The sequence below is a fragment of the Cucumis sativus genome, chromosome 4 (assembly GCF_000004075.3).
Source record: "Cucumis sativus cultivar 9930 chromosome 4, Cucumber_9930_V3, whole genome shotgun sequence".
Taxonomy (NCBI): Eukaryota; Viridiplantae; Streptophyta; class Magnoliopsida; order Cucurbitales; family Cucurbitaceae; genus Cucumis; species Cucumis sativus.
The window spans coordinates 5,573,983-5,586,344 of NC_026658.2; the positions used below are offsets into that span (position 1 = coordinate 5,573,983).

General features: G+C 34.6%; 2 protein-coding genes across 4 annotated transcripts; both read right to left on the reverse strand.

The window, feature by feature from the left end:
* Nucleotides 1-865: 865 nt before the first annotated feature.
* On the reverse strand, nucleotides 866-5,929 carry LOC101214140 (solanesyl diphosphate synthase 1, chloroplastic). The gene is made up of 6 exons (XM_011654979.2): nucleotides 5,250-5,929; nucleotides 5,014-5,141; nucleotides 3,115-3,242; nucleotides 2,911-3,014; nucleotides 1,870-1,997; nucleotides 866-1,700 (listed from the first exon to the last, which is right to left on the reverse strand). The coding sequence occupies exons 1-6, from the start codon at nucleotides 5,476-5,478 to the stop codon at nucleotides 1,152-1,154; spliced, it is 1,266 nt and encodes a 421-aa protein (XP_011653281.2). The 5' UTR covers nucleotides 5,479-5,929; the 3' UTR covers nucleotides 866-1,151.
* A 1,013-nt stretch (nucleotides 5,930-6,942) lies between these two features.
* On the reverse strand, nucleotides 6,943-11,671 carry LOC101213897 (mitogen-activated protein kinase 19). 3 transcript variants are annotated; one of them, XM_031884369.1, is made up of 10 exons: nucleotides 11,193-11,670; nucleotides 10,063-10,471; nucleotides 9,752-9,879; nucleotides 9,620-9,679; nucleotides 8,892-9,041; nucleotides 8,615-8,770; nucleotides 8,303-8,514; nucleotides 8,096-8,197; nucleotides 7,709-7,851; nucleotides 6,943-7,304 (listed from the first exon to the last, which is right to left on the reverse strand). In XM_031884369.1, exons 1-10 carry the CDS (start codon nucleotides 11,214-11,216, stop codon nucleotides 7,291-7,293), a joined length of 1,398 nt encoding a protein of 465 aa, XP_031740229.1. In that variant the 5' UTR covers nucleotides 11,217-11,670; the 3' UTR covers nucleotides 6,943-7,290. The 3 variants fall into 3 exon arrangements, with proteins under 3 accessions (XP_031740229.1, XP_004137245.3, XP_031740230.1); XM_004137197.3 differs by having other exon boundaries at nucleotides 6,943-7,511; nucleotides 11,193-11,667; XM_031884370.1 differs by lacking the exon at nucleotides 7,709-7,851 and having other exon boundaries at nucleotides 11,193-11,671.
* Between the last annotated feature and the right edge of the window lie 691 nt (nucleotides 11,672-12,362).

Below are 12,362 nucleotides of genomic sequence, written 5' to 3' on the forward strand. Positions count from 1 at the left end.
TAGATTTTACTATATTTACAATTTTCTTTTAAATGTTGCTATATACTTAATTATTATTCAAATATCGTTATATACTTTATTATAATTCTTAAAATTGCTATCAATTATAATTATCTTTAATTATACACCAACATTTTAAAGTCTGTTTGAGTGTATTATCTACTTATTGACTGTAATCATCTATCAGAAATCCATTGATGCATTATAATTATTATTTATTTTTCGTATATATATATATATATATATATATCCTTATATACAAAAGAAAAAAAATTAGAGCCTGCTAGATGGATGACTTCTGTTAGGTAAAATTTTAGAGCAAATTACCAAAATACTCTCACAAATAGGATTCTCAAACTTGCTCTCTCTACAGTCTCACTCATCTCACCTCTTTTTCTCACTCACACGTAACTACTCTCGCTCTTTCAATTTCGGCCTCACCACTCTTGCTCTCAATTAGTCTCACTCTCACTAGCTCTCTGAATCAGTCAGTCTAATGTGCGACAGAGAAGAAGCCAGATAAAGTAATATCTCTCAATTAGTCTCACTCTCACTAGCTCTCTGAATCAGTCAGTCTAATGTGCGACAGAGAAGAAGCCAGATAAAGTAATATGTTTGTATCAATCACCATAGATCCCCTAAATTGAGAATTGGATTATGAATAATAAGAAAGTTATGAATTCCTACCTTATTGTCATCCATTTCTGTAAAATTGACTTCAATACGCAGGAAACGTCCAAAATCTCAAATTTATGGAGTAAAAGAACCATAGAAATTAGGAAATTCAGAAGAAGAATCCCAAAGTTAAAACGTAATTGAAGTTAGTTGTCATATAGATAGAATTCAATCTGTAAATAGGAGAAGATAGATGAAAGTTAATAAAATGTATAGATTTTATTAGAATTTAGTATACAGAGGCTATGAGAAATAGACATTCCATGTCAGACAACTTGCATCAAATCTACAATTCAATATAATACTATGAGCAGTTATTTTCAGCTCAACACGTTCAACCAATATACAACCCAACGAACCAGTAACATACCAGAGCTTGTCGATGGCAAAAGGTATAGTCTCTTTTTGTGATTTCCGAGGGATTCTGCAGACTGTATCCTTTGTTCAAGTTCCAACTATACTTTTCTTAAACTAAACTAATCGATTCGTTCTAGATTAAATGTTACCATATCCTCGAGCGCGAACCGAAAGGCACTTGGTGGTAGGCATTGAAGGTTTTGGATAGCAAGATCAGCCTTTTGTCTAGCTAATTCCATTGCTCTTTCAATGCCACCACTGCTCTTGACTAAGTGGATGGCTTCTTCGAGAGACCCTGCCTCACTGAATTCTGATTCGATAATGTCTTTCAATTTCGGTTCTCTCTCCAGAGCAAATATAACTGGGGCTGTAAGATTTCCTTTTGCCAGATCAGTGCCAGCTGGCTTCCCAAGCTGCTTTGTTGATTGTGTAAAGTCCAATATATCATCAACAATTTGGAATGAGAGACCGAGATTCTTTCCATACTCATACATCTTCTCAGTCGTATCACGATCAACCCCACTAAAGATTGAAGCACCTTTCGTACTAGCAGCAATCAAGGAAGCTGTTTTATAATAGCTTTTGATCAAATATTCTTCCAGTTCAACTTCACAATCAAACAGGCTTGATGCCTGCTTTATTTCACCACTTGCAAAATCTTTAATGACCTGTAATAGAACTAATTGAAACTTATATAAGCTAGAGGTTGCAAATCAAGATCCAGTTATTCTGATGCTTCATACATGGTCAAGAGAGATTGCTGAATTCAATTAATAGGTATACATACACATCCGCGGGATATTACAGACCTACTAAGTAAATGGGAACCAAATTTACCTGACTAATAAGTTTAATGACTTCGAGGTTTTCAAGATTTGCAAGACACCATGAAGACTGTGCAAACATGAAATCTCCAGCCAGCACCGCCACTCTGGTACCGTATAATTGATGCAATGTTTCCTTCCCTGGAATAAACAGCTTTAACCATCAGGAAAATATCTATGTAGCTGAGCTAATGGAAGCTGTAGGAGGCAAGGGGAAGTGGTAAATAAAGCGACATATTGCAAATGTATGAGAACATGCAAGACGGATAAACTTGGAAGTCTCATCCTTTCAGACAATCTCAAACTTTACACCAAATTATTGAACTTATTCTATCACTTGATGCTATTCTCTACATTTCAGTAACAAGCCCTTCTATCCTAACAAAATTGTATCCTGAAAAGGTATTGAAGCCAGAAAATGATATATGCATTTGGTAAAAATTAAACTAATTGCTTCCACGCAACTACCAAATTACTGTAGTCAGTATTGGCATGGCAAACAAGTGATGAACCAACCATATTATCATCATCATTTAAACATTCGAATGGGTAGCATATCTTCCAAGAGCTTAAGATTGATACGCCTTCATTTGGGTGAACAAAACAATGAGGAATGCAGGCAGTCTTTTCTCCAGAGTTCCATGATGGATCAGTGAGACTGTTAGGAGAGGACTTAGGAGTGGGAATATTAATTAGAAAGTAAGTAGAGGTTTGTAATTAACCAAGGAGAGTGTTGGGAGGATTTTTTATATATGAAGGAAATTATGATATAGAAATATGGTTCCACGTTGTTTTCTTAGAATTGGAATCCTTACAAGATCACAGCCTCAACAGGGATGAAGAAGAAGAAAACAAATGGAGTGAACTGAACTCCAAACCAAAGAGAAAATGGCCCTCAAATGCCCATTTCCAGTAACAATGAGGAAACATTTTAAATTCGCTAAAAATGACTTTCATTATTTACGACTCATACCAAGGTCACTCTTATTACATAGCATTAAACAGACAGCATTGACGAGTATCTCTGAAGTTTGCACACGTTAAAGGGCTATACCTCTCCTCATATCACTATCGTCTAAGACATCATCATGTATCAAGCTTGCAGTGTGGATCATTTCAATGATCTCCGCCAAACGCCTATGCTCCACAGTGAGTTCCCTGGAGACAATGCAAACCAAATTAAGAGCTGAATTTTTTTTAATGCCACATTAAGTTCAGAATTTGAGGAATGTGTTTATATCTGGTAGAAATTACTCACTCTAACCCAACCAACCCGGCTGTTGCTCTTGACACCAGGAATACTAAAGCTGGTCTCATCCTCTTTCCTCCGGCACCAAATATCCGCTGAGCAGCAGATACCAAGGCAGGGTTCTCCTTACCAACCATCTGCAGGGCATTTCTGTTAGTTGCCTGACTTAATTTTGAATTAAGTGTTAAAATAATAAAACCATTTTTAATAAAGAGGATAGATTGTATTACAGAATTCCACATTATACATGACCAACATATCCACCGATGGATTTAGTATTGGCCCAAGGAATCTCAAACCTCATCAACTTTATGTTTTTTTTTTTAAAAGGAGACAAGCTTCTTTATTATTAATAATCTCAATGTACAAGAGAGCTATACAATGAGAATAATAGGGAAGCCAAGAAAAGAGGGAGAGATAGAGAGATAGGATCAGTAGGTGCACCCGAACATCTCAACTAGGTTGACACCCCATAGCACCCTCATCATATCCAAAATACAAAGAAAAGACCAAAGTACAAGAACAATACTAAGGTCATGAAAAGACCAAAGTAACAAACAAAATAACTACAAAAGCTACCTACGGTAGACAAAAGCAAGGCTGAAAAGTAAAACATAACGGCAAAAATACATATAAAACCCGTCCAAACTACAAAACCACTAATTCTGAACTGGCAAACGGGGAAAACTACATTGTAACTCATCCGATGAAGGCAGTCCAATTGAGGCAGGTGTCTTGAATGGAGTAATCTTGAATGTAACTCATTAACTTTATGCTCTTTATATATATGTGTGTGTGAAAAACTGAAATAATACCAAAAACAACGGCTAGTCCAATGGTAAAACTGTTTTAGGTTCAAGCCTCATTCCTTACATTTTTTTCCAAAACTATTTTTACTGAATTATAAAATCCCCTCAATAAAAACTTTTTGGATCCACCACCGAACATATCAGAAGATAAACACTCCTAATACACTATTCTTAAAACAGTGCTCATTCAATTGTGAAATGCCATCCCTGACGTGCAACATCTATCCTAACACTTGAAACAGAATTCATAAAAAAAAATCGCACAAGTTCCCATCCATTATCAATTTGTTGATGAAAGTCAAAAAGAAGAAGAAATAAGAAAGCATACAACATTAGTGTTATTTCAATCAGCATTCAAACATGTACAGTCCTATTAAAACATAATACTTCGCAAACAAGAAGATGTAAGTTAGCTGTCCAGTAATACACCAAGAAAATTCATTCTTTAAACTTTCTTTGATGAAATACCAATTTCTTCTGATTTCCATCTACCAAATGTTTGTAGTACTGATTGTAAACACAACTTTTTTCTATTGAAATCGTTTAAATCCCTCGAAACCCTTTTCATATGAATGCCCTCCAAATTCTATGCTTTGATTAAACTTTATTCCAAAAGTAGTCTCCAAACTCAACCAAGCATGCCTTGTTTGATCTAGCTACAAGAAAATGTTAGAGAATCTCTGTGATTAGATTTTCAGCAAATTAATTTTGCCTATATATTTTTCTTGCGAGTGACATCAATCAGCACCAATTTATCAGTCGATTTCAGCCAAATAAATTGCAGATAAAAATTTAAAACTAATATCTCCCTCGATATATTTTACATATGATTGGTACAGAGAAGTAAAATGATATATTTTACATAAAAACATTGGTACAGAGAAGTAAAATTCAAATTAGAGGAAGTTGCCCAAAATTTAGGAAATAAAGGCCAACATCAGAAACTTATCTTAAACTCAAAAGGTTGAAACTAGAGTTAGATACTCAATAATAATAATAATAATAATAATAATAATAATAATAAACCATAGAAGGCAATCTCAGCCAGCAATAAAACCCCAAATCTACATAATATAGTGTGAAGTTCGGCACCACTTACAGACAGAAGATTTTGGTTAAGCTTCTGGAGATCATCAGCTACAACTTCAAACATACTTGTCGACGAGATTGGGCTTCTGGACTCCTCCTTCCTCAGTTCCAAGAATGGTTGAGGACCACCATTAATGTCTGTTTTAGCAAAATAAGAAAAAGAAACAGACAAAAGCTATTACCTCAAGCTTTTACAAATCAACCATTGAGATAATGGAGCTGGCTAAAGCCAGAAAGTTCACTTGCCATTTAAAACAGTTTCTGGTTTCGTAGTTGAAAACACTCTGCACTGCCCAACCTTACGTTGGGAACAAATCAAAGTTCGAGCTTGGTGTCTCCTCTTTCTACCCTTAGTAGACAGTTTGACATGACTCCTAACCGTATGTGGATCCAATGGAGTGTTGGAAGAACAACCACAAGCAACATAATCCAAAACATGCCTTCCAAAATCAAGACTCTGGCATATGACAGACATCGTTCCTAGTCAGACCCAGAAATCTAAAACCACCAAATATCAAGCTAAATTCAGAAACCCAGCTCAAAAAATCCGCTCAGCTTCTCATAGGCAAATCATCAAACACAAAATGTGCACGAAATAAAAGATGGGTATGGAAGTAAAAGAAGAAAAGAGAACCCAATGAGCTTCACAAAAGTCATTAACATGACAATTAACCGATTTAGAAGAGTGATAGATTACAAACAAGTGGGAAGTAAATTGAGTGGATAGAAGAAGCCCACATAGGGGACTCTCTTATTTTTTTTCTTATCAGTAGTTAAAGGACGGGGAAGCTATGAGGTAGGTGGCTCTCGTACCAAGAGAAACTTTTCTTTTGGTTTGAGAAGCAACCGTGAGCCGCGTATGATGCCTAAGCGCCTTGTAAGTAGGCGACAAATCTACAGCTTCTTCGGAGTTTAGTGGTGGAGCTGAAGCCAGCTACTGCCGCCTCTAATTCTAATTGGTGATATTCAAATCCCCCATTTCTGTGACTTTGGTGAATTCCTCGGTGTAGTAATAATACCGATACCAATCCATACTTCAAAGATTGACATGTATTTTTTAGATAAACTTGGAAACATTCAACTTTGATCCTGCCTTTTCAGTCTTGCTCTAAATATGTGTTTTTTAACTTAGTTTTTAAAATAATAAATAACCCTCTAATTTTTATTTTTTTCGTTGAGATAATTAGTCATCAGTTATAAAAGATTTTGTAACAAATTAACCATTTTATTTTCTATTACAACACTAAAATTTGAATTATTAAATTATATTGTTTACTTTAATTTATACTCATTTCTACTAGTGTGATTTATTTCATTGATTAGTACAAAAACCATACCTTGCTATTAATAATAACAATAATAATCTCAAATTTTAAAAATTGATTCTTTTCTGCAACTTTTTGTTTTCTTTTGTGGTATAGTCTTTTTTATAATTATTGTTCTTTTTACAAAATTACTGCATTTTAAGTTCAATTATAGCCAATAATGTTATTGAATAATTTCATTAGCTACAAACTTCTAAGTTGTTGACACACAATATCAAAGTGACGTCATATCCATTTGTTCATTCCTGTGTAGACTACAAGAAGCATTCTATTACTCTAATATCAAATACTTTAATAGCTTTACCTTTTTTTCATGATTCACTGTCTAAGACTGATTTGTGTGTTCCTTAAAATATAAAGGCTTGAAAAAGATATTTCAATCGATTTAGAATTCAGTTTTTATTTAGTCAAGTTGTACCTTTATCTATGAGCTTTTGAATCTAATTCTTGGTCCTGGAAGATCTTGCTTTTTACTAAATATAGTAGTGTTGATGTCTAATAGTTAATTTAAAATTAATTTATAAAACTAAATTAATTAATTTTTTTCAATACAATAGGTGAAAAATTAAAGGCCTCACCCTTAAGATAAAAGGTAATACCAATTACCTATAAGCTAAGTTCAAACGTCTCAACTTATCACCACTTTATTGATTTGATTATGATTCACATATAGTTGGCCCATATTACAATATACAAATCTTCCTTCAAATGTATATACAACAATTAAGAATTCATAATTACATGGCATGATAAGACGCAAATGAATTTAACAAAAAGACCATTGGAAGTAGGCATAAAGCCTACAACTACAGCAATTCCATTCCAACCAGAAATACACTACTGTTGGTTATGCCTATCTCAGTTGCTTCAATGAGCAGCAATGGCAATGGCAATGGCTGCCACTCCCAACTTAAGCCTCAGCCGCAATAGCTTCTCTTAGGTTCTCCAATGGATGAATCATTCTATGGATCTACTGCTGCTCATGCCAGGTAATAACGGTTAGTTTCAGAGCAAGCGAACAACTGTGCGAGAATATCATCAAACTACAATGCCGGAAAATCAGGGATTGAATTAAGAAAATTCCTCATTCAGAAATCCAAACTTCTAATTTGTGACGTTAGCTTTGAATAAACATCTTTTATGTTTCGGTGCTCATATGGGAGAATAGATCCAGCAACTCGTCCTAGATTTGCAGCAAAACCAAAACGAGCCGTATATCAGTAAACACAGTGGTAGTTGGGCTTGAAAGAGCTAAGAAGTAAATCTTGCATTATACAAGCTTACAAGATTCTCGCTCAAAAGATACTCTAGACAGAATTTGCCCATTGAAAAGAAAAGAGAGAAACTTTGAGGGGAAAACCATGAGAAATATGTTCATACCAGTAGGCACTTTAGGTGGATGATGAGCCTTTGATGGATTCCCAAATGTTCTATCTGGTAATCCCATACTATTATTACAAACTTTGGGATTTCGCCGAACGGGTTCATGATCAGGTGAAACCAAATTTGTGCAAACAGTGGACCTAAGAATGGTTAATAAAATGGTTGACACTGTGAGAACACGACCTTAGATTAAAAACTTATATGACACTACACCCGTCCCCAACCTAACTATATGCTATAGTAATAGTTATTTTGCTATGACACAATTATGAAAAGTCACCCTGCAGGAAAGAGAAACTCCACACTTGCTCCTGGGAGTGATTTAAGAGGCATGAGAAAAAATTGAATGAAAAAAAGTGCTTGGTTTAAAATTTAACCTCATACCGTGGCAGTGAGAAGTGTTTCCGTTCTAGAGGTAAAACAGGCGCGCTTTTACCATTGTTCTCCTTGTGGAAGGTGAATTGGCTTTTAAAATGACCTGTAACACTGACAACGATAGGAGACTGTCGTATTAGTTACTAAAACATCACCACAAAAGTACTCAAGAATCACTTGAAAATCATAAGGTTGAAAAGAAAAATTGATATGAACCTAGGATAGTGTAGCTTTGTAGTCTCAGTTCCATTCAAATAATCGTCACGAATTTGAGGATGATATTCTAATATTTCTCTGTACAACAATTCCCTAACATCATCCTTTGTTAATTTCCGTCTCTCAAACTCAAATTCCGATCTTGAGATTGGCTGACAAGAAGGCTCTCTTTCAACTTTGGCAAGGCCTTTAAAGTAAGGATCAGCCAGAGCCTGTCAACATACACATATGAGAAAGGGGGTTTAATTGAATTATAGCGAAACGAGGTAAGTAATTTCTTTGACCACAACAATCAAAATAGAGAATTTTTACCTCCACAGCAGATGGTCGATCCTTTGGATTAAATGCTAATAGTCTTTCCAATAAGCGGATGGCTGTAGGATCCACCTTGGGAAATCTTTGTGAAAATGGCACTGGAGATTTCTTTTTCATTTCTGTCAAATATTTTCTGACCTTTTCATTCCGAACCTAAACAGTACCAATAAAACATGACTACTATAATCAAAGCAGAGGATAGAACAAAGATCAATCAATAAACAAAGAGGGGATGGGAAAATAAGTGAGGAGAGAGAATACGCAAGGAACATACTCCTGCAATGGTTTCCATTGAGGGGGTCCCAAGAAGATCAGTAATCAAATCCAACTGATGTGCAACACTTTTACCCGGAAATAGTGGCTTCCCCATCAAAACCTCAGCAAATATGCAGCCAACACTCCAAATATCTATAGCAGGAGTGTACTATAAACAGAAGATAACCAACATTAGATAACCAAAAAAAAAAAAGTAACTTTGAACAAAAATTTCAGAAAAACATAGATAACCTTACACAGTTACCTGAATGAAAGATATTTCAACTTCCAGGACAGTTCAATAGTCCCCCCTGAACAAGAATTATTATAATCTATGCATTATTGTTTCCTAAAAAGCACTATATATATTACATACTATTCATAGATGATGAAAGCAAAAGTAATTCCAACTGAACCATGGCCAGTAAATCACTAGAAGATGGAAATTTGACCTTTTCTCCCCTTTTTGTGGCCTTTCTTTGTGAGTAAAGGAGGTTGGGGGGAAATATTTTACTTATAGAATTGAGAGAATCAAGAACAGCATAGGTAACATAAGTGGTCGTAACGATGCATTATCAAATTGATTTGCTATATATTGAAAATTAACATAACCATCAAAACTAAATGTCCAGGAAAGAATTCAAAATAAACAATTTCACAGTTACGTCAAGCAATTGCAAAAATTAGTAAAATAAAAAATCGATCACAAAGATAGTGTCCTCCAATGTGAATTAGTTTACTGCCTACCTTGGAACAGAACGATCCACACAACTCCGGAGCTCTGTACCATCTAGTAGCAACATAGTCCTGCAAACATCATCAGTTAGAAACACCAAAAAACAAATATAAAATTTACAAGTAGTAGAATAGAGAACATACTGTCCAAAATACAGTAGTTGGGGTATCACTGAAAGCAACTCTTGCAAGTCCAAAATCACAAATTTTAAGCTTGCAATTGGCATTTGCTAATATATTCTTTGGCTTCAGATCTCTATGATACACATTCGCTGCAAACATGATTTTTACCAGGTCGGTATACCCGATTTAAAACAAAACAAAAAATCCAAATACCATTTATACCAAAAATATAAGAAAGAAAAAGAAATATATACGTGAACAATGTTGCCACAGATAAAAAACAAGCATGCGGTCCACATGTATTATAACAAAAACAGAAACAGCTGAAGTACCTGTATGCATGAATTTCAATGCACGTAACATTTGATAGAGAAAGAATTGATGATGTTCACGCGTCAAGTCATCATTTGCTTTAATAACTTGATGAAGATCAGATTCCATGAGCTCAAAAACCACATAAATGTCCCTAAATTCCTTTTTAGAAGGTGGTAACATAATACGCTTGATGTCAACAATATCAGGATGCCGCAACAATCTAAGCAACTTAACTTCACGAAGGATTCGAATAGCATCAGATGCGTGATCAAAAATATCATGAATTCTCTTTATTGCAACTTTCTCCCCAGTTTGCATGTCAATAGCAGAACAAACAACTCCATAACTTCCCTTTCCAACAACTTCAAGAATCTTATATCTGTTAGCATCCCCATATTCAGTAAAAAAGTTTACTTCTTTGGCTTCCTACAGATCAAATGAATTATGTTGACGTCATCAGAAATAGAACACAAAGAATCACTGTAATCCAAATATTTAACTTTTGAACAAAACCAATCATACAAAATTGAACAAATGCAACCCAATATTGAGTAAGATGTTCCAAAAATAAAAAGTAGAGGGGAACTTATACCAATACATCACCACTGCAGACATAATAGTTAGACATAAAAAATGCTACTAAAACAGTGAGATCAAACACAGTATTTCTTAGGAAATCCTATATCCAAAAGGAAATTACAACAAGAATCCATCTCAAAAAAAAAAAAAAAAACAAACCAACTTTCATCGTCAAAGATCTTTCTAATCGTCCCTATCCATGGAAAAAAACACATCCATTTTTGTTTCTAAATCCTTGACCCTATAAGAATATCCCTCTATCATGTAATAAAAACAAAATTTGAGAGAATATAAAGCGCTGCGGAGATAACTCTACTACTGCAAAGAAACTGATTCAGAAAGGATCAATAGAATCCATCCAATAGCAGCATATAACCCTACGGTGAAGAAGATTGAACTGGTAGTAACATCGAACAAAAGCCCATTACACTAAACCTAATCCAAAAGCAGATGAGCTCATTCAGCACCAGGATAAATACAAGATTGAAAACGTTTCATGTTCCTTCATCATCTAGAAATCATTTCAAACCATCAAAACAGTACACAGAACAAAGAAACATTAAGGAACCTTCTTTGGATGATCTTGTGGCATCTTCTTCTTCCTCCTCGCTCCTATTTCACTTGTTAAATCTTCAGAAAAGGCTCGCCCACATTGACCAAACACAAAACCAGAGACAAGTAAAAAGCCCAAGATTGGTCCCAAAAACCCACAAACCAAAAACAAAAAACCCCAGATCGAAAACCCACTGAACCCTTAAATTTCCACAAACAAGACAACGAACAGAAACTGAAAAGAAGCTTCAAACGCCTCAACAAAAGAAGCCCAGCAAAATGGGCGGCAAAAAACAGACGCAGATCGGAGGGGAAGAGAGAGAGAGGGGAATTAAGAAATGAAATTGAAAGGCGAATGGAATATATAAATATATAGTGAGAGAGGGAATTTTAATTGGAGTGTTGCGTGGTTTCTTCCTTATCCACACTCGCAAATTCCTTCCTTTGTTTCTACTCTCTGTGATTTTTCAAATTTGGTTGCGGTGATGACTGACTCTACGCCAGTAGTGGTTTCCATTGTAATTTTTCGTTAAAAACGCCTAATTTTTATACCAATTCTACGTTATTTTAATTTCATTTAATTTAAGTTTAATAGAATTGAAAAAGCTTTCACTAAATATTGTTATAACAAAATTTCCCATTCCATAAATAATAAAGACTTTATAGCTACGCTTTTATGAATATACACTATTGGATAGAATTCAAAAATTTTACTACAATTTTAAATATTTTGATTTATTTTACTATTTTAAAAATGGTTCATAATCTTATCCCATTTTCTATACTAAACGTTCTTTTTTAAAAAAAAACAAATTTATTACCTCACATTTTGCAAATAAATCAACATTGTTAGGCAATTAAAGTTCTCTTATAGATAGTTTACTTTGTCAAGCGGTTTCACCATCTCATTTATCATCATGTTTTTTTTAGTTGAAAATGTGAACAACTTGTAGGCAGTCTAATTCAATGATTATTTGCTATCAGTAAATAGAATCAACTAATTTTATACCTTGTCAGCATTTTAGCTATTGGAGGGGTAAAGTCGATCTCATAACACATGGCAGTGGTAGTAGAAATATTTTCATTTGAATTTCCTGTTATCACTCCAATACTTGTGTGAGGGGTGGATAACCAAGCTGCATCAACATTATAGTCGCAAAATTTTGTGGAGGAGGATGCCAGCCTT